At 39.0% G+C, this 22213-nt stretch overlaps 1 protein-coding gene across 9 annotated transcripts in view; it reads right to left on the minus strand.

The window, feature by feature from the left end:
• The window catches only part of LOC109470276 (GRAM domain-containing protein 1B-like), a 56012-nt gene that overhangs the window by 18782 nt on the left and 15017 nt on the right, over window positions 1-22213 (minus strand). For 5 of the 9 annotated variants that reach the window (XM_019769162.1, XM_019769166.1, XM_019769165.1 and 2 more), the window contains 5 exons: window positions 16728-16787; window positions 6102-6140; window positions 2355-2502; window positions 1198-1218; window positions 117-201 (listed from right to left, as the gene is read on the minus strand). In XM_019769162.1, the coding sequence (XP_019624721.1) occupies window positions 117-201; window positions 1198-1218; window positions 2355-2502; window positions 6102-6140; window positions 16728-16787 (353 nt within the window). Of the gene's footprint in view, window positions 1-116; window positions 202-1197; window positions 1219-2354; window positions 2503-6101; window positions 6141-8261; window positions 8442-13655; window positions 13780-16727; window positions 16788-20002; window positions 20022-22213 lie in introns of those variants that run through there. The other 4 variants (XM_019769171.1, XM_019769169.1, XM_019769170.1 and 1 more) reach the window with 4 other exon arrangements.

The following is a 22213-nucleotide window of genomic DNA, read 5'->3' on the forward strand; positions in this document are numbered from 1 at the left end:
CGGCAGTGGGTTCGGACAACATCACTACATGTATACACGGTATCGAGAAGGGAAATGCAATGATAAAAACAATATTTCCACACTTTCGTGCAGGATTTGTGAAGGATATTACTTACCTACAAGTAATCTTTCTGTCTCAGGCAAATGCTTGAAAAGCTTGTGGAAATCTTCACACTTTGACTTGTACGTTGGATGCAGCATCTACAGGGAAGGAGTACAAAACTGATAAACTATTACAGGAAGATTTGTTGTAAAACTACCATTTAAGTAAAACTACACGTGTTACAGAGGTATTACAGAGTAGTAGCCTAAGGGTAATTTTTTTGTGGCCTTTTATGTTTAAGACCCTCCTAAGACAGGGACCATAAAAGGGTGTAGAGATGCTTTTTTTTTTATTTCTGGAGAAAATACAGTAAAATGGATGACTCTGCATACAATGTAATGGAGTTAAATCCTGTTTGTGAGCTGCTTCACCCCAAACCAGGTTCTTTGAGTCTGGTCATCTCAGGACATGCCCAGAATCAACTTTTGGCTACAGTTGGAAGTCCCAGGTCGCAACATAGAAGAACATAAGCCTAAGCAGATGACTGACATATCTCCAGAAAGTAGTTTCTGAGAACTTGGATAAGACAGGCCAGCCTGTTTTCAATCTTAACAGGATCTGAAAAAATGACCCTAGATTGTTATGCACAATATGTTTGTCAACCATGTGTTATGATTATACATGGAATTCTTCTTTATGCATTGGTGTTGTATCACACATGGTTCACAAAACTTTACTTCATGATAACGTGTGTTGAACATTAACATTTAGCACTCAAGGTTCAACTAGTGACATAACTCAACCATGGAGTGCTTTAAGTTAAATAATACTTGTTTGTGGCCCTAATTGTGGCTAAATGGGTATTTAATAAGCTCACGACCTGGGCTTACTTTCACTTTCTCTTATATTCTACATACAAACAACGTGAAAAATGAAAATGGAGTTATTCAAAGAACAACTGTGACTATTATTTGAGTGAAGGTTACGTGATACATGTTATTGTTAGTAGCTTTCATGCAAGAGGAAAGCAGAACAAATAGCGCTGCTATGATACGGCACAAGCACGTCACACCTTCTATAAACTTCACCTTCTACTAAGCTTACAGTACAGGAAGGAGGGTGCGATAGTTACAATTAATATAGGTAACACTTACATTGTACCAATTTGATGATTTCTGCAAGACAATACGAAACAGATTTAGTACTGAGCAGTGAATTAGTTGTTGTGTCTTACAGTACATGACAATACTGAGGCAGAAGCACCGCTGTGGCATGCTCCATGCATACATGTACAATGAACATGTGATGTGAAAACATTACCTGTTGGACTGGAACATGGAGAACATAATATTATGAGCTAGTTTTTAAGCTCCTTGGTTATAACATAAAGCATGTTCCACAGATGTCCCCAGGGTTCAGTTATTACCTTTGACTCTGTAGGAAAGTTGACTTCTTCTACATTATGGATGTGGAGAAAGTTTCATTCCAAATTTTACAACAGATAATGAAATGCCATACATGTATTTTGGCACCATGTTATCGAGTTTGAAATATGGCTAGTGCAATTTTAAGGTAGGACTGTATGGTAATAACGGCCCCAATGAAATGTCAACAACTGCAATTGCCATTTGTTTTGTAAAACTTGCCCTTTGACTTCTACCTGGGTCCTGGGGACAATCCTGGGTCCACCTACAGACTGTCACAACTAATATGTCATGCAGCAATCATCATGCTTTCATCAACCATTCATACATACATGTACAAGCACTCAGGCATGACAACATGGTGATACAAATCCTACAAAATGAGCATGCTGACATCAGTCTTGTATTATGAGAGATATGTCTACAGTAACACCTGCCACTTGAGCATCTCATTCAGAAAGCATTAGGCAACATACAAGATACATTGATAGAGCTTTCTTCTAATGAAACCATGTTTTACCAAAACAGCTGATGTCTGTTATCTAAATTGGTAAAGATATTGCAAAGATTTTCTGTTAGATTTTCAATATGAACTAACACCTTACCCTTTATTTACATTGAATTTCGTAGTTCACACAGGTTATGTGTTTAAAAAACCATGATTTGAAAATACTTATTATCACGCTTTTCTTTTCTTTTTCTCTATCAATATCCAAAATATAGCATAGTAAAATATAATAGACTTGATATACATATAATATAATCAATATTGAATATGATATGTTTTAACCGACATTATTTGTACATTTAGTCTTTCAAAAAAGACTTCTAACAGTCGTGATAGTATAAATGTGCAGGAATTTGGGATTAGCAACGTATTTGGCTACCTTAGAGTTTTTGCCATTACTTCTGTTGCCCTTGTGGCCTGTGTGTGCCCTCTCCGGCATCTCGGGAGTGCGGTCACCACTGGTCCCCTTCTCTACCATGCTGGGGCCCTCATCTGCAGACGAGTGCTTGCTGTGTGGCACACGGGGGCTGGGGGAGACAGAAGGTATGGTAGAAACACTCATGCCAGTAGTAAATGATGCAGTGTACCAGTATTCTAACAACCATAACATAAGCATTACAGTCACTCTTTGAAAGCGAAGGGGCTGTTTCTGAAAAGCTAACCTGAGACTTGCACATTGTCAATAAAAGGTCACACAGTAGAGAACAACTGGTACCACTAAACCCTGGCTAACATATTATTACTCCAGGTACCTGTCAGACAAGCTTTTCCATGGCATCCAGCCTTTCCCTCGCCTTCTCTTCACTGCTCTTAACCTCATCTGACAGTTTTTCTGAGCTACCTACAAACAATGCGAGTCTGAGTTGAAATATACAGTAACTGTTGGTTAATCATGGAAGGTATAACATGAACTATTCATCAAGCTGCCATACTACTAATCAGAGGGGTGGACAACATGGAGATCTATTAGACTCAATTTTCAATTAGCATGATGATGTCAATAACTACACATCAACAATTTGATATGTGTCCTAACTCTCCCTCGATATCATTTACAGATTGAAGTACTGTTCTGCATTTAGACCCTGTTCATACCAGGCATTGCAAATCCCAATCTACCCTGTGTATGGTGCTATAACAAGTCTAATGTTTCCAATGTTTGTCAATGATCAGCATTATGATTCCTTCCCCCCCCCCCAAGAAAGGAACGTCAAGAAACAAATCACACCTGCATCGTGACAAACAGTTCCGAAATGCCATGATTTGTGACAGGATATACTGTACAGTAAGGCTAAATCACAATTCGTCTCTCAAGTCAAAACCAACGTGCAGCTAACAGGTAGTGCAAGACAGTGAATATTCAAGACTTATGCAGAATCTGGTACTGGAAATGACGTGCAGTCTCAAAGCAACAGCACTGATTAGACTGGGGGCTGCATTCTTGGGAATTTGATGGCTGATATAGATGTGCATCTTGATGCAATGGCATTGGAACAAAACTATCTACGTTTGGGAAATAGCAAGGATAACTTGCTGCCCTGTGAACCACTTACGCACGAAAGGGACCAACAACAAAAACAACACGTATGAGATAGCGTCAAGAATGAGACAGCTCTTCCAGACAATACATGTAGTATGAGGGTGGAACAATAATTGGTTTCATAATTGGCTATCCTATGGAGCCTTTTCATGTATTTCATATCAACAAGACTGGGCCCTCTACTTCTGTCTTACCTAAGCCGTTTGAGCAAAAGGTAAAAGTACGAAAGAATCTTATATCTACTGGGTTAATACACAAATGTAAGCTTCATTTTTGTTGAAGGAGTGATACAAGCAAGATGAAGCCAACAGGTTCAGGGCACAGGTGTGTGGTGACCTTTGACATGCTGCCACTAGCTTTGACCAAGTGAGGCTGGCACTGTTGTGTCAAAGCATCTCTTTTGGTTAATGAGGCTCAAATATTTGTTAGCTATTCACCATTAGCTCCTCACGACACCAAAGAACCTGGGAGGGGCACACCTGGTAACAGTTCTGCATCATTACAAAACTGTCACACTGAAATTGACGGACAAACATTTGAGCTGGGGAATAATGCAATTTGACAATAGTGGCTAGAACACTGAAGAGAGGGAAAATACATGTACATCCATGCAGCAAAGGGCCTATGTTTTTTTTGTGAGAATAAGCCAATTGTCACGAAATCCCCAGGTAGATAATGTACAGGCTTTTCATGTTTTTCTGATGTGCTGCCTGTGTACAGAGAGAAAATCTTAATCATAACAAACCAGGTCATGGAACTCAGTTTGCAACGGATGTGAAAATTACAATGTTGTTATATATCCTTACATTTTTTAAGTAATATGCCCACCCAGATTAAATGTCAAGAGATATTTCTACAAATGTGTACACAAAAATAGACACATTGATTCCAATCTATCTCATGGGAGACTTCCTGTCTAATACTGTAACTAGGCTAGTAGTACCAGCAAACATCTCAGCCATTTACTAAATGGTAAGTCACAGTCAAAACAGCAGAGTTTCCACAAATGAATTCAAAGTTAGAACTGGAAGGAATTAAGGCACAGCTTATGTACTTCCATCCTCCAGTGTTTCCTGGAATTATCAAGGGCGATCCACACATAAACAAAATGAGGACAAGGCTGCAGTTCCTGATCTTTTATTTATTTTTATACTCTTGTTGACTCCTGTCTTGCTCGAGCATAGCATATGTAGAATTTGTTCTTTATGGAACAGCTGGCATGTTCTTTATGGAACAGCTTGGCATATGCAAACAAAACCTACTCACATGCCAAATACAAATACACTTCAATCCGACTGTAACTTTGCCAGTTATGCAATTAAAAAAAACACACCCATATAAACTCAGTCAGAGACCCAAATCTTGTCAAAGGTAAACAGGGTTTCACATGACGATACATCTACATGTATATCAGGTAACTGTTCAGAAACAATTTTATTCCTACTTTAGTTATAGATAGTTGACATAAGTATCAAACAAGTTATCAGAAGCAATGATTAAACCTGGAAACATGATATGATAAAAGCTTAACACATTATCATAACAAACTGCACTCTCCTATCCTTTGTCACTCTCCTCTAATTTTTGTCATGTCTGTAGCTAACTTCCTCTTCCCAGAGAAACCAGAAGTAGAATTGTTACTCAAAGTCAACCATAACATGACGTACAAAAATAAAGGATGACACCCCATCACATAATATCACACCATACATGTGTACATGACTCATAGAGCTTTCAATACCAAAACAACATCTGCAATGAACATAAGTGAAGTCTCTGGCTGCTGTCATCCTAATTGGATCTTTCTAGGTGGCCATAAAACAAAACTCTCCTGGGAACACATAGCCAATCATGTTTTGCAGAGGGTTGTATTTTTTCATTCAATGACATTTGACTTCTAATAATGTTGATAAACCCTGTGGTATATAGTATGTAGTATATAAGTAAGGGCAAAGGTCAATCCTGTAGTATTTGTGTAACTTGTACATATCACTTTTCAGGTCAAAACAAACTATCTAACACCGCTTCCTTAAATACAATTACCTGATTTACAAAGATAACACTTGGCACATTTTTTGTATTTTTCCAGGGTATATGTTACACTTACAATTGCTCAAAAATTGAATTTGTGCTTACCAGTATACATAATTTTGTTTATGAATATGGGATATGACTTTTCTAGAACTAGTCTACAGGTAATCCTGGCAAATCAGAGTGAATCTAAGAGAACTACTTTTTATTACAAATATGCTGTTTGCTTGTTTAAAGCAAAAAATCTGTTTCAATTTACAATGATCATGTAGCATGTTCTGCTTTATACTTTAGGTGTATATCTATACAATACAATGTTGGAAATGAATGCACATTTTTCACAAGAGCCTATCATACATGCACCATCAAATTGAAAGTTAATTCTTTTCTAAATTTTACTAACAGAACTTCCTCTATCCAAACATGTTACTGCCAGTTTCATTTCAACTGTCTGCAAGCAGGCAAGTGAAGGAAAATGGTAACAAATGGTTAAGTTTTAATTATTAGTTCAATACCCAATGTCTTCTACCAACACATACAAGCTTTAATTCTTACCTCTTCAGCTTCTTACTGATAGGGCCACCAGGATCTGACCTGCAGTAACACAAAACAACATTACCATCAATATTTAAAGCATCATAAACAAGTGAGGGCACGCCTAGAGAATATTTGAGAGAGCCAAGCTAGAGCACTTCAAGTTAAAGAACCCAACACACTTATCAATAAGAGTAGTGGGCCATCCCAGTGTGGATCAAACTTACATGTAGCAGTCTGGACTTACTGTGTAAGTCTTGTACTTACTGTACATATTTTGCATGTTATGCCTTGAGGTGGTCTATTGCTTATGTGAAACAAACAGTTCCTTGGCTGTTACAGGTATGAATGTGAAAATCAAGCACCAGCATCATCATTCTGACCTGCTGGTCACATTTTGACCTTACAAATTAAAGAATGGTCTGTTCAGGTAACTATAATCCAGTCGAGCGCTGTCCAGTCGCATGGCGGCCAAAGGCCTACAGGTGGTTTTCCTTGTTGTCACGGCATAGGCACATTCATTTTTGAGCATTTTTTTAGGTATATCTACACATAATACTCTGGATCAAGTTTGTTACGTGTTAATAGGATAGCAGATGCTTAGGACATAACAGACAACTATACAAAGTTTTCTAATAATTGTTTTTCCAGCTATGATTCTATGGCTTGGATAAGACTTGTGTGGCTGTTATGTGTCCTGTCCAGTTAAAAAACAACACTTAAGTATGACCTAGAGGACTGTTGCTGAGGTATGTGTGACTGTACATTTACGTTGAATTTGTTAGATTATGATGGTGTCCCATTGCATGAGGTCAAAAGCCGATAGACCTTTTCCTTTCTAGGCAAGAAGTAATTATCCACTTGCAAATTGGATCAGTCTCCTTCTTTCAGGCACTCGGTCACATGAGTAACTGTCCTCAGGGACATCATAAACGATCACTTTAGATCCTATAATTTTGACATGATGAAGAACTTGTTTCTACTTCTGAACTGAAAAGTGTTAATCAGTAACTGATTTATGTCTCAATTTCATCTTTACTTCCAAAACAACAGCAGCTGTCATCGCCTGAACATTAGAGCTACCAGCTGCAGGAAAATTAGTTGCTTGGGGGTGTGTGACTGTTTGAATGGCTAGAGGATAGTGTTGCCTTACATTACGTCAAGACCTGCAGGTTGTTTCCTTTGTTGGGAAGGAGTTACTTTCCCCCTGTAAACAAGACACGTCTTGTGCTACAGATCACAGTAAGAGTCAGCAGGGTTCAACTATGCAGAAAAATTACTTTCAAATTTGGTCTAAAATGGTGGTCTAAGTACTGTTTGTTTTACTAGAATGCAGCTATATGTGCTTAATTTAGTTTTCTGTTTCTACAAGTTCCAGCAATCAACCAATAGCAACTTTGTGTGCAACAGTGTAGGATATTGTCTTTTGGGAAGTCAAGACTTCTTTCTTAAAATTAAAGTACCAGAATGATATACACATACCAGCCCTGATATTTCTGTGGCGTTTCCAACCACACTTAAATAAAGGCAATTAAGAGACAGTGTGTCCAAGAAACAAGCTTTCTTTGACATAAAAAAGAACGACAAAATGAACAATCACTACACATATGAAAATAAATACAATGAAATACTGTTAGTTTATCAAGTAGTTTCTATCCACAGCTGTCAGTATGAAGTACCCCTCCACCAGTCCTACTTCGTTTCCCCCTTTCTCGTGCCTGGTTTGTTTTGACTCCTGTTCTGTTTAAAATCTTAGTAATTAAACCAACATGGCCCAAGGATACAAAAGCATCACCACAGAAACTGACTGTGCCAACATTTCACATGACAACAAGAACAGAATGCAGGCCAATCATCGGCACAATCATACAAACCCATTACTTTTCCAGCCTGGTTACCATAATTACAAGTCCACCTAATGGAACCTTTGGCTCTGTATAAATCTCTGCTGTCACTAATGAAGTGAGATTTACTGTTTCACCTTTTACATTCTAACAAATATGCACTAATGGAGGATTAAAAGAGTGACTACACAGAAATACAAACAGAAGGAGAACCAAGGAAGTAACAGTGGAAATATTTGCAGCTCTTCTGCCTGTATTTCCCTGTTTTGAGCACCTGGAAGTTTGCTATGTAAATCATTTTCCACCATGACTACATTTCGAGATTACATCCTCTCACCTTTTAGCAACTGGAAGGGACAATCTCCGCCGAAACTTCCTCAAACCCTTTTCCATGGTATAGAACACCATGCTAGTCATGTATCCACCCAAAACCTGCCGCAAATCAACTCATTCTCAAACAAGGCATGCTTGCTGGCAAGCCGCTAGGTCATTCTGTTTCAGGTGAGTAACACAACAATAAGGTGGCACGACACATCGGGTGATACACATAGCCACACCTCTCATGGTCACGCCCCTTATACCCAAGCCCCTCTCCCATTGGTGGCTGTCCTATTTGCATAATAAAGGCTGTCCTAACCTATTCAAGCTGAATAGAATCCCCCACCCTCATGGCTTAGGGTCAGTCTGCCTTCCATACAGGTAGTACCACTTAATGTTAGTTATATGGAAATACATTTTACTACTGTAACAATAATAGTTTCCTGCTATGCTCCATCCACACTTAGATATGGAGATATCTTCTTGAAGAAACACTGCATGGTATATATCATACGGCACGATACTGAATGGCTGTTCAGGGTCTAGAACTGAATGCTTTGCAAACAGAGTTGTTTACTTTACAAACACCTGTCTTGACAGCCAAAAAGGCTACCCTGACCACATGAAAACTCCATTTGGGAGCGCTGACTCATCCACAGACAATGAACTTTGACACCCTTCAAGGTTAAATAAATGTGTCTGACCTTAATAACAGTACAAAATATGAAAGTTTAAAGGATAATTACTATTTTGCATTGTTTTCCAATTCTACTCTTTATTGCTCTTTGTAGAAATCTGTATTGAGTAGAGCTGAACTGATTTAAATGATGAAAACTGTCCTGCTCAATTGTTAACGATATCACCATGAAAACAGACAAAATATTGACATTACGTGCTACATGTATGTTTTTATTCAAATTTGATGCTGTGATTAATGAGGCATTTGCAGATTGAGTCAACTTTCCCAAATACATGTATTACCAGTATATAACAGCAGATTTAAATGTATGTTGCTGTGTTTGTGTTGCTGTCTTGGACTTTTGACACATAAAAACCTTAAACTTACTACAGTCAATACAAGCCCCTGATAAAATCAATTAACAAACAAACAAACAAGCATTGTTCAGGCTGGAAGCTGTACTGTTGGCTTTTAGTTTTACCCTTGGTTGGTGGCAACTGACAAACAGATACATTCTTGAGAAGATGGTCAGCATAGACGCACACTTCTCTTCATGACGGCAGTCATGTTTTAACCATTGCTGTGACACCAGGTATCGCAAGATATACAATATACTAACTCTGTGAACAATCAGTACAGACAAGCCTGAAGCCCTCATAGACAAACTCTTCCTCCTAATACTAATAGCTGGCAGCAGCCTGTGCCCACCTGCAGAGCAATTACATTCTAAATAGAGGTTCTATTTTGGGCTTTACTTTGCTAACCCCTCTCTTGCACTTGACCTTAAAGGCTTTCAATAACTCCTGACAAGTGCCTCATATCCCATCAAGGGAGATAAAATTCTGTGAAAGGGGGAAGTAAATGGTAATGGAGATAATGAAATATGCATTGTATGTGAAAGGACTAGTGAGATCAGACTGCCTACTGAAAGCTTATTAAACTATGTCCAGCTGTGGGGTTATTCTAAGGTTTAGGTTCCATTATATACTTGTAGAGTATGAGTCCATTATGTCATACCTGGGCTGCGATTATGTTCGATATGCGTGTTCTGGCCCATGTGATAACTAGCAGTACGGCCCGGGGTTCCATAAGTTCCATAGAATAATTCGAACGTGTCTTGCACGCACCGAGTGCACCGCTTCCAAAACTTTGAACACCGAATTTGGATGTTGGAATAGATGCTGTTACACTTTTTGTTTAGATTCACCAAATTTCGGCACATTTTGCATCGAAATGTCTGTTTTCTTGGGTGGGTATGACATAAATAAAATATAATATATGATAATAAACACACTGTATTCCGTGGGTCAGGCTGGTACCTCGGGCGATACGGAATACACTGTGTAGTATTCTATATGTACTACATTAAGTAAACATCAGGCCAAAGTAATGGATTTTCTTGATAAAGTTTTTACTGGTACAACGATGTACAAATACTTTGGCAAGGCTTCGATGGTGCTCTATCCTTAAAACTAAAATCTCACAGAAACACATCTCCCTGAGGGGTGTTTTAATCATGCTGAGATACTGAGTTCGGTACTTTGTACCTACACACTTCTGAAGTACTGGTTGTGGTACTCTAGGTTTTGGAGAAGACCCCAGCTTACAGGCACTTTCATCTCGAGGACTGGCCAGCGCATTAGCAGACAGTCGGGATGGATAGAGTGTACTCACATCAAGAGTCATTCATTGGATATCTGACCCCTTGAAATAGGACTAACTCGTGACCTAAGAATAATAGCTGATGTTAGGATAAGAACAGTCCTTTCAAACCTAAGAAAATGACTTGTCTGAGGTAAAATTCATACCTCTGCTTTAATGTACATCGTTGTCATGCATCAAATAAACACCATCTCTGGAATTCATATGCATCATCAGCTAACCTTTGTCCGTATTTCAGGGATTTTTATTACGTATATGATAAACATTTTTGTCATTACAAATAATTCTTTAGACCAAAGACATATCAAGATGCAAAATCAGATTCCTCACATGAATTACATGACACTGTAAAACTGATATAAAACTCTATGTGGTTTAGAAATAGATAGTATATTTTGTCAATGTATCTTTATGTGTCTAGTACATGGCCCTACAACATAATGTCCCCCGTCCCCATCCTGTCATAGATCTAATACGGATCACGACCTCTGCAGGCACTTTCTGTAGTTCCTGCTGTCGAAATGAGATCAAGAGCTTAACTCTACTGCTGCTATAGTTGCTGATCAACTTGTAGATGCATGAGCACTAGTAATATCAACCAGAACCTGCCTTAGCCTGTGCCATCTGTTCCATGCAGATAGAGGGGTGAGCAGCTACAGTAGAAAGAATCCTAAAGGACCATCCTCAACATATACACATAGAATGGCAGGGTACATACAACTTAGCATAAAAATGACTACAAGCCACCTATCAGGAAAAGAACTGGAAATGTTGCACCCAGGGAAATGCAAATCATGAAATTATGTGACAGCTACCATGTTATCTGTACACTCAGGTATTGGTGTCAAGGGTCAGAGCCCTACAGGTCTTTTTACTCTCCATGAAAATGGGGGTACTGTTTTTACTCCGTTTCATGTTTGGTCTGATATCTGAAGATCGGTGAGAAGGAACTGTACGATATTTGGCAGATTGATGGATGGGGCCTTGGAGATTGTGTAGGTTGACTTTGAGCCCCTGGTGATTGACCTTGGTACTGCAGTTTAATTTTTTATTCTGTTGTTTTCGCGTTATGGACTGTTTGTGCGATATTAAGGTAGCATGTAGTTGTTATTACCATGGTTTAGTGGTTTAAATTTGGGTCCCCTAGCTGTTTGCGTTTGATATTTACAAAATGTTTAATGTTGGACTTTTTGTGTTGAATGTTTGGAAAATCTGGGGGATGGTTTGGTATGATTTTTGGTATGTGGGTAGTTGTTGAGTCTCTTTGTGTTTTGGAGTGCATTAGCAGGTTGTCGCATATTTTTATTGCTTAATTTAAAAGGATTTTTCACTTTTTTCACCCCCTACTTCATAATAGAATGGTCTGTTTGACCCAAAAGTTGGGACAGAGTGTTTTTGTTTATACCTCCAGCTGGCAGGTCAGACCCAGGCAGTCCTATCTATTTTTACCCCTAGACAGTCTGCAGGAAAATAAATCTTGTTTGTCTGGTCTGCAGGTCATTTGCCTGGTCATTGACCTACATGTACAGGCAAATGTAGCCTGGGTACCATCCCCAGTAGTATATTCGCAAACTCTATAACAGTTATAGAGTTTGCGAATATACTACTGGGGATGGTACCCAGGCTAAGGCAAATGACCTGCTGGCCATCAAAGTAAACAAACCATGGTAACAAGACACTAAACGCCTGCACATGACAGCTTGATAAATACAAAGTGACACCACAAATCATTCTGCTGATAAAAACAAAGTTTGACTCATAATATCTCTATTGAAATACACCAAAAGATTACAAAATAACAAGCTATTTCATGGAGGGATGATGTCTACGACTTCTCCTTGTTGGTCCTGTGTACACCTGAACAATATAGAAACAGGAAGGTATGTGGGTCACAGCTGGGGCATATACAGGTGTTAGACAGCCTGTGGCCATAGTTTAAAATGTGGTACCAACATCTATACAGCCTTACAGTAATCCCCATTCTGTTGGATTTTAGACATTTAAGCATGAAACTGAAAGTGACATGACAGTAAAAGTAGAGTCTTTCAAAATGACTTTTAAATACGATAAAACAGTTAACTAAACTAGTACCTTACCTACCCTCCACTGTTCCTTTTCTTCAGGGGGCCGGCATGAGGGGGGGAGGGTCCTGACAACGCTCTAAGCTGAATTCCGAAACTTCTTGATTACGCTTTACGACAAATTCCAAGTGGCTACAACGCATTACGTAGAATTAAAACGGCCAATACACTCTATGCAAAATGTGCCAATTACGTTCTACGTTGAATTAGACCGGTCCGTCTACGCTCTACGTATAATTAAAACGGTCGATTTCGCTCTACGGAAAAGAGCCCCCATTCAGTTACCAGCCTTCCAAGCTCAAGACATGAGTAACAAAATAGCTTGCACAACAATACTGGGATACATGTACTGCCACAGTACCAATGGTAGAGGTCAGAGCCAATAGCCTGTGAGCACCCTGTACCACACATTAGCAGGTACCGCATGCCTTTTTGTAATTCATGCAAAAATCCGATTCTTCTTTGAAAAGTAGACACTCTATAATACGAGCCATCACCATGACGTTGTGGTATGCAAAACGTGGGTGACGGTTGGTTGATTTGCACGCCAATAGTTTGCATATGGCTTCAAATAATTTGCATGTACATGATGTAAACAAAAACAGAGATCGCTCGTATACTGAGTTATAATATTTTTACCTTCAGGCTAGAGACATGAACTTTATACCCCCGCATACAAACTTTCAGCTGTACGTTTATACCAAAGATCTGGAAATAAAACTGTGTCTTTACTTTCACATAAACATTGCTGCTTGATACATAAACAGTAGCAGCTATGGGATGTTGGAAAAGATACAGCTGCTAAGCAAGCTACAAGGACTTTCCTAATTGATTATTTCACAGTAACCTATATCATAAGTATTGAATGTTCCTGAAAATAGCTGACAGGCACAAGAGCTCTAAAACCCAGGTGAATCCACCTGCCATGAAAACTAAGCCCAGGCACCGTGCAGACTCAAGGTCTATAAGAGCCGAGACAATGTTTACTCACTTTCTGCGCCGTCTGAAACCAAGTCCGTTGTTGAAATGAAGAGTGGGGACGCTTAAATGGCGGGTATTGCTGTAGTATGCCATTTTGTACAGGGAGTTCACAAGCTTAGCTCAGCACATGTTTATACAAAAGGCCATCCAGTTCCTTCTGTCTGGAAACTTGAGTATTGTTAACCCACAGTGAGACAGGAGAATTACGTTACACCTGGGAGGTCTTGCTTCACCTGCTTCCTTTCTGTTAGTGGGAGGGACACAATAAATCATGTGTACATTGTCAGTTGATCCTGACAGGGGGAGGGGATCTGTGATAGACTTGAGGGAGTGAACATGAAAACTTGTAGATCAAACCTATGACAGGTTCTTGTATTTTTATCATTCATGACATACATCAAACTACTGATCAATTTCCTGTTGGGGTGGAGGCTTCTGAAGCAGACCTCAGCATATCAAAGAGTAGGGGTGACCCTGATTTGGCTGAAAAATGGAAGCCATAACCAAGACTTCCTGCCCTATCAAAATATCCTAAATTTGCCTTGAGTTTGACCTGCTTCATACTTATAATTTACTTTTCAGTACTATGTTTTTCAACTGCAACAGGCAATCCATACCTTAACCTATACATGTACCTATATGTACAGACACTAGGCAAGGCACCCAGGGGTAGACCTTTTTTATCTCGCATTCGACCATCAGCCCCCAATTTGTTCTAAGCTGCATGGGGACGACATCCTTCATAATCTGCCTCTTCAAGAAATGCTGACTCTAATTTGCACCTCCAGGCAACTACTTAAAGCAGATTTGTGCCTATGGCAACAGTCCAGTGGTAAAAGTAAGTAGCAATTTTCTCATCAACGGTACTTGATAATGCACCTACACAGCACACCTGTAAACATTTGTAATATGCTTGCAAAGTTTCTGGTACAAAATTACCATGACACTATCAAATTCCCCACTAGGAATCCTCTTTTTAATCCATATGAACAAAGACAGTACTTACTTCCTGCGTAGGGCCAGCAGGTTCACAGACAGGGAGTTAGGGGTAGAGGCCTGGATGCTGAAAGCTCTCCTGGTTCGACCGAGGGGCATTTTGTAACTTCTTGCCACTGGTTTGACTGGATGAAGTTCTGATTCAACTGCACTGTTGTTACTGACAAACAGCTCTTAGCACAGTAAAGGTTGTCAGTGATATTTAGACAACACCCGTATATATGTCAGATAACATGCTTCCCATACAGCCACCCTGAAGCATCAGTCTGTGAACGGGCCAAAGTGTCCATCTGGGAACAGACCGAGTGATGTGAGGTCACATATACAATCACCTGAAGCGTCAGCCTGCGGATGGACCGAGTGATAGAGGTGGCGATAAGCGAAGTACGCAAATGGCGCCACACCAATGACGGAGATATAATGCTGTCGGCAGTTCAGGCTCCAGCCTCAATGCTGACGTACTTCCTAATTACCACAGTGCAATGCTATTTGCACAGTAATAGGCACTAGAATATGCTGAAGGGGTGGGAAGATGATATTATAGTTAGAGCATTTATAAATAACCAGATCAGTACTACTTGGCTTCACACTACTCCACAATAATGTTGTGACCAATCCTTTCTGAATGCTAGGTTCCATATGGCACATTCACACAAAAGGGACTACCCTTTATAGTAGGTTGGTGTGTTAACTGGCATTACTGTTTCTTAACCACAATAGAAGTACCCTCCAACCAACATTCATCAAGCTGTTCCATTCAAATCAGAACTTGGCATGGCCTCATGTTAGCAAGCATCTGCATTTTTTTTTAAAGAACTATTGATTAGAATGTATATATACGTACTCGGCATATCGAAAAATGTGGACCTGGTACCAGTAAATCTACATTATGGTATGTTAATATATTCAGACCATATTCTTCCATATTGTGCATGAAAATCATAGCTGCTTTAATACTGTAATTATTAACATTGGTGCAAAAGTTCATTTTTTTATGTGCATTTGTTTGTTTGTTTGTTTGTTGTTTGGTTTGCTTTAGCACACCTACATGTAAGGCCCATTATAGCCACCTGTTGTTTCTAACAGTGTATAAAAAGATTGATCAAAATGCCATCTTGTCAATCTCAACATCCCCCAAATGACTAAAACTCAAGTCCTTAAACCAGGACTTACACCTTGGCTAGACACCCCATCAGCTGTTGCACAGCATATATTTTGTAGCAGTGAGAGATGTCCATACTAAATCCAACTATGCATGCAAATTCTCTATACAAATGTCAACTCCTATCAGGTGAAACCGTCAGTTCATTTGCTTGCAGCGACTCTCAAAAATCAATACTCTTTACTAGCAAATGAGATCTCAAACATAATAACAGTAACATGTCACCACATCTGCATTCACCTCAGGCACATTCATTTCCAAGTAGTGGCATGGAAGCAGTGCAAGGAAATCCCAGCCTACAGGTATTGGGCATTGGGTATCCCAGAGTTAATATACTAGAACACAGATGTCTGATACCGCTATTACAGGGATATTAGATCCAGCCATTCCAGTCTGTTGGTTTTTGTTGCCTTTCTTTGTAGTGCATGTGCATGTATGTGTGTGGTTTGTCACAGAATACTTTGTAAACCTTATTTTTTTAGAACTACATACGTCCATGATACATAAATCATACTTCCTAAGCTGACAGAATCTAAAAGTGAATGATGTAAGTGGTGAACTGCTCCAGGTGTGTTGCACCTTTCCATAAAAAGGGCATTGGGCATAGGTATCTTGGGGGCTCATATATCAATAGAACCCAAATATCCCCGATAGCCCCAATCCAAGAGGTTCCGAAAAGATTCATAGACCACCTCAGTCTAGTTTGTACTATTAACATATCTGAATATCTTCAGAGGAACTGAAGCAAGAATACACACACACACAGGCACACATACAAATACACATGCACACACACATAATAATGGAAAAGAAAGTAATGGGATTTGTGCAGCAAACAATACAGGCAACAGATCACTGTTAACTGTACTATTGGCATGATAATGACTAACGGTCTTCTATCAAAAACAACAGCAAAGGACCCACCTGTCTTCCGGTACAGGTGTGATGCATTCCTCACTGGAGGTGAGCTGTGACTCGAGTCGACTGTGGTAGCACAGGTAGGGAACAGAAAAGAGAGAAGAGGGCAAATGTCAAAAAATGAATGGCAAACTGGACCAGTATGGGAACTTTATGAACCATTTGTTTCATGTAACTTACTCATAAACATCACAGCAAAATCATACATAGATAAATTTTGTTCATGTCTATATTTGGGTAGAAGTCCACCCTAACACCATAACTGTACATGTCACACAGCCATAAATGTAACACTGTTACAGCAGACATAACGAATAATGATGTCAAGAAAAAACCTGTTTGATTCCCATTTGTTAATGGCAAGTACATGTGCTTTACTACTGAGTACTAGTGCCTAAAATATTTGTGTGTATATACAATTGTGCTTACAATTACATTGCTAACAAATTAATAATCATAAATATTCATGATCTATAACTTGTAGGTTGAACAATTGTATTATGGGAGGCAACAACCACATAACTATTTCTTTCTTCAGATGTAGAATAATGATATACACATATAAATAAGGACCAGGGAAATGAATCAATGAAAATTTGCCAAAAGCTATTGAACAGTCTGGTACATTCTCATAATTGTCCATGACTGTGTGTAATTCAGGCTGGCATGAATAAAAGAACTCATGTCATCATGAAATATTTATATAATGATGAAATTAACTGGAGGATGATCAGAGATATGCTGCATTACACTCTATACAGGTGGTGATCCATTACTCATGAATACCAATAGGCATGTCCAAATATCAGGCTGAACGTCATTTCTCTGGAATGTATTCAGTCAACTATGGAGGTGCTGGGAAGGAGACTCGAAAGGACATTATTCTTACGGGTTGAAGATTGGACTGTAACCAAGAAACACTATCCTAAGCATGATCTATTGTAACTGTGTTAATACAAAATCTATTTCTAAAACCATGGCATATTAGTAATTATTACTGTGAAGAGAAGCAAGTAGTCATACATTATTTTATGAAATCCAATGGCAATATATTGATTATTTGATTATTTATACTTTTCCTTTTTTCTGTGTTTGAATGTACATGTACGCATAGCCAACATCTTACTAGAATTAATAGGCTACAATAATATTATGTAGTGGCCTCTTTCCTGCTAGATGATGCTTTCACAAGGCAATGTTGGTACATACAGTGGTGAAGGGACAACAGCTTTAAACAATACACCACCTTTCTGGACATACTGGACGTAATGGACGGACAATGGGGGAAAAGTACTATTTGGCGTGGTGCCACATGTCATCCGATGCAAACCAAATGATATTTTTTGCCCCGTGTAAATTGGCCCAATGTCATTTTGTGATGAGCAGGATATCTACACAATATATAGTAATTGCAAGCCCATGATACACATATATGCAGTGTCTCCATCTGTTTGGGCATGGTGTTTACAAATTAGCATCTATTGATTAATCAATGGGCTGTTACTGAGGTGAATATAGAAATCATGGAGCTTTGTTTGGACCCTCATGAATGTCCATATTTGTGGGGAAATACATTACATATTATTTTGTAATGACATCATCACTGCCCCATGGATGCTCTCCATACCACATTACCAGCTGCATGTGGGAGTTTGGCATGTTAGTCATTGTTCACACCTCCTCTTCAGATGTCTCTCATCATGCTACATAAAAAAGCTGGGGATTATGGTAGAAAGCAGTCAGGATCCTGAATGGAATCCAGGAAATAGTGGGTGGTCATCAATTTACAAAGGCGTTGATTGAAAAAATACTGCATCAAAAATCATCGGGAATTTTCATCCATCCTAAAGAAACACTTCATACTGGAAACTATATGCTACCTTTTTTTCTAATACTCAGTTTACTAATAGTACATAATTTTCATATATACTCCAATGGCCCTATGAGGCCACCGATAGAACAGAAGATGAAGTTATTTTACCTTAGCATCTAGGACCTCTACATATACTTGCCCTGGGCTTTACCTCAAGGAATACATTATGTACAGTCATGTATTGTGGAAATGTAAACCAGTGGAAAGACTTACTGTGCCCTAACATTTAATTATAACAGCAGACATCTATTTCCATCTCAGCTAAAATCAATGCATCACATCCACACACTCCGCAGTGCATCTTCATGCACACAGCCTCTCATGATCAAAATTCTGCACACTGGGTCCGCACTGGTGAGATCTGGAACATGTCAGACTGATGCTACACAGAAATTAACCCCTAACACCAGGAATTCTCTGGGACATTAGGACATACTCATTACAACTGACTTATCAATCAGTGGTCTGTAGCACACCACTCACGGATGGAAAAAGAAGATAGAAACATAGGGAGACAATACATCAAGGGATCTTGTTTAATCTGACAAAATGATTGAGACTGTATAACAGGCCTGTTTAAGGTTTCAGGCTCCCATTATCCTACATAAAGGTATTACCCATATTTGCGTAAGAGAAAAATAAATTCACAACATCATCAAGTGCATTCAGAATCAGAAAAACGGTCTATAGGGCCCCATCATTAAAATCCTTATATTTGATCATGTATAATGTATTAAATAAATGTATTATGATTAAAGGATCCCAATATGTTAAATTGACGTAAAATAGAAATGCTTCTGAACATGTATGTAAAAATACACATATGGTATTGAGACAAGAGAGAAGGATAGCAGTACATAGGCAATTGCAACTTTCAATGGCGGGGGACAGTATAACAAATATACTTGGCATTACAGTACGTACCTGTAAGAATACATTTCTGCTACAGCGCCATGTCCGAACATGAAATACTCCCCTCTGGAAAGGCTTCAAGCGTTTACATTTCCACACTAAGCATTCAACTAACTACATATACGTGTGTGCCAAAGGAAGAGCGGCTTGCAAACCACTGAACAGCTTCAGCTTCAGAGGAAAATGGTGGCCATATTGATCATACTGAAATACAGCAGCCTCTTTCCACAAAAGAAAATCAGGGGATATCAGATGAAGATGAATTCCACACGAGCTGCATAAGTAATTGTTCAAGCGTACAATTATTGGAAATTTTCACGAAGCCTGAGGAATTATTGCTGACGGGCTGGCACAGGGACAGCCCCAAAGGATTCAACCCAAAAATCATATACGCTACCACAAGCCAATCTGCCCAGTACAGTCTGCAACATCAATTCTAATGATAGGACTGGGAGTATTTTGACCCATCATTGTTGCTTACTCTGTACATACCTACCTTGTACATCAGACTAGTAGTCTGGCAGCACATACATAAAAGTGTAACCTTCCCTTCAGAGTACAGGTTCCCCATTAACAAATCCCTCACATCCAGGAGCAGCCAGGATGTCCCACGCTCCATTTAATCCTGCCTATTCCCATCACTGACTTCAGGGGGCTAAATGGGAGAGGCGGCCATAAAACACTACAAATTTCACATCAGAAAGATCAGGACAATAAGATCAGGAAGCAAAATCTCCCCATTAAGGGGGCGGTCAATTACATACATGTGTACTTCTTCGAAGGAGCATTTCTGAAATTTTAGGGAGACTTTGAATTAGATTTATCATCATCCCACCAAGTTCTAATGATCTGCAAAAAGTATGAATCTGAATTGAAACAAGACTTATACAATTCCGTACCGAAAACAAAGCACAGTCCCTCTCAAATGAATTGTATTCTATGACGATGTGCCTGTTCCTGGTTACCATGGGATGGATTTGTCTGAAATAAGGAGACTCTGCGAACAACAGAACCAAAAGTCAAACAGTTGAGCTAGTGCTAACAATTGAAAGGAGGCAATGACAGAAAATGGCAGCTCCGGTCTTAACAAGCTGAGAGTCGTGCTGATGACTATGATAATGATGTCTTACACATAAAGGCAGACTTGCTTAGTGTCACATGCTGAAAGTAGTGATGATGGTAATGAGAGTGATACCTTACATACATGTATCTTTGCATCTTCAACCATAGCTACCATTATATTTACTTTTCGTCAACAACAGTTTTTTTTTTACTTTTTGGACATAATTTAGCTGCTTTACTGCCGCAATGGCTACTTTTCACAAAACCTGTAGTACCTTCTGAACCATATGACTCTTTCAAACAATTTTGTAAAAATTGACACAATCCCAGCTATTTCTGCATTGTTGTATTAGATTATCGATATTATAGTTTAACAATCTTTTGGTTAACCTGATTGACTAATGAATAAAGACACTTTCCACCTTTTCTCCTTCCCTGGCTATGATCCGTCTCCCAAGGGCAATAGGTTGTGTGATATTTGCTCACTCAGCAGTGGGAGTATCTGATTGCTTTTCCATCTTGGGCATGAAACAATCATGACTTTGGCAAGTGTGGGAGAAACATTAAGATAAAGTGACCAGATACTGAACAAAAGCTGATGCTCCCTTCTCTGGATGTTCCATGGATGTCAAAACCTGTCTGCCTTATCACTAAGGACCATGCACAGACTAGCCGGAGACAAAGAGACAACTGAATAGAAGTTACACCCACTCTCATAGAGTAGCACTAGGCCAATTGCAACTTCAGCAAGTAGACAGTTTCACATATATAAACTCATGTCCATTATATAAGATCAACAAGTGGATGCCCATAGCAGAGGAAATCTTTCCAAACTTTTTAAATGAAATTCATGAAGATAAAGGATCGGATAATTGTGAAAACTACAACACACTTCATACCAACATCTGTTGACCAACCAATGACACTATAAATATCCTTCCTTCAGAACAATCACAATACTGAAAATATGAACTGCCCTATAACTGCCGAAAGTACTTTCATTTCAATCTAAGTCTATAAAATTGCATCAAAATTCACTGTATGCCCTTACATATAGGTAAACACTCCAGGTAAACACTCCAGTCTTTTTTTTTTAATCTATTTATTTTAACTTTGTCAGGACAGGACACATTCTGTAAGAGTGTGTCTCAAACAAGAAATTGTGTCGTTACAAAACATCCTGTGCCAGTCTGGATTTCCATCCAGTGAGACCAATGACTTCCACATGTATAGGCATTAATAATGCAATAGTTATGGGTGGGAGAAGACATGTGAACTCTCAAGTTTTATTAGCCAAAGATAGGAGAAGACATATGAACCATTCAGTTTTATTTGTCACAAGATTTGTGTGGAATAGGATAGTCAGTTTGGTTCCATCTCTGCAGATCATGTTGATACAGGTGATAAATCGGAGAAAATCCAATTTTACATTCAAGTAACCATAATATTTGAAAGAAAACTGGCTTGATGTGAATTGAAGGCTTATTCCAAGAACTGCACAATTCCAGCACCATGGACAGAACCTCAAGTATTATGTCATGCATCCAGTGTATATATTTTTTGCCTCCAAAACAGCCAAACTATCGAAATGAAATTGTGAAAGACCCTAGCCACATAAATATCAAACAATGCTTTCTGACCTGAG

The sequence above is a fragment of the Branchiostoma belcheri genome, unplaced genomic scaffold, assembly GCF_001625305.1.
Source record: "Branchiostoma belcheri isolate BF01 breed outbred unplaced genomic scaffold, Haploidv18h27 scaffold22, whole genome shotgun sequence".
In the NCBI taxonomy this organism is placed as follows: Eukaryota; Metazoa; Chordata; class Leptocardii; order Amphioxiformes; family Branchiostomatidae; genus Branchiostoma; species Branchiostoma belcheri.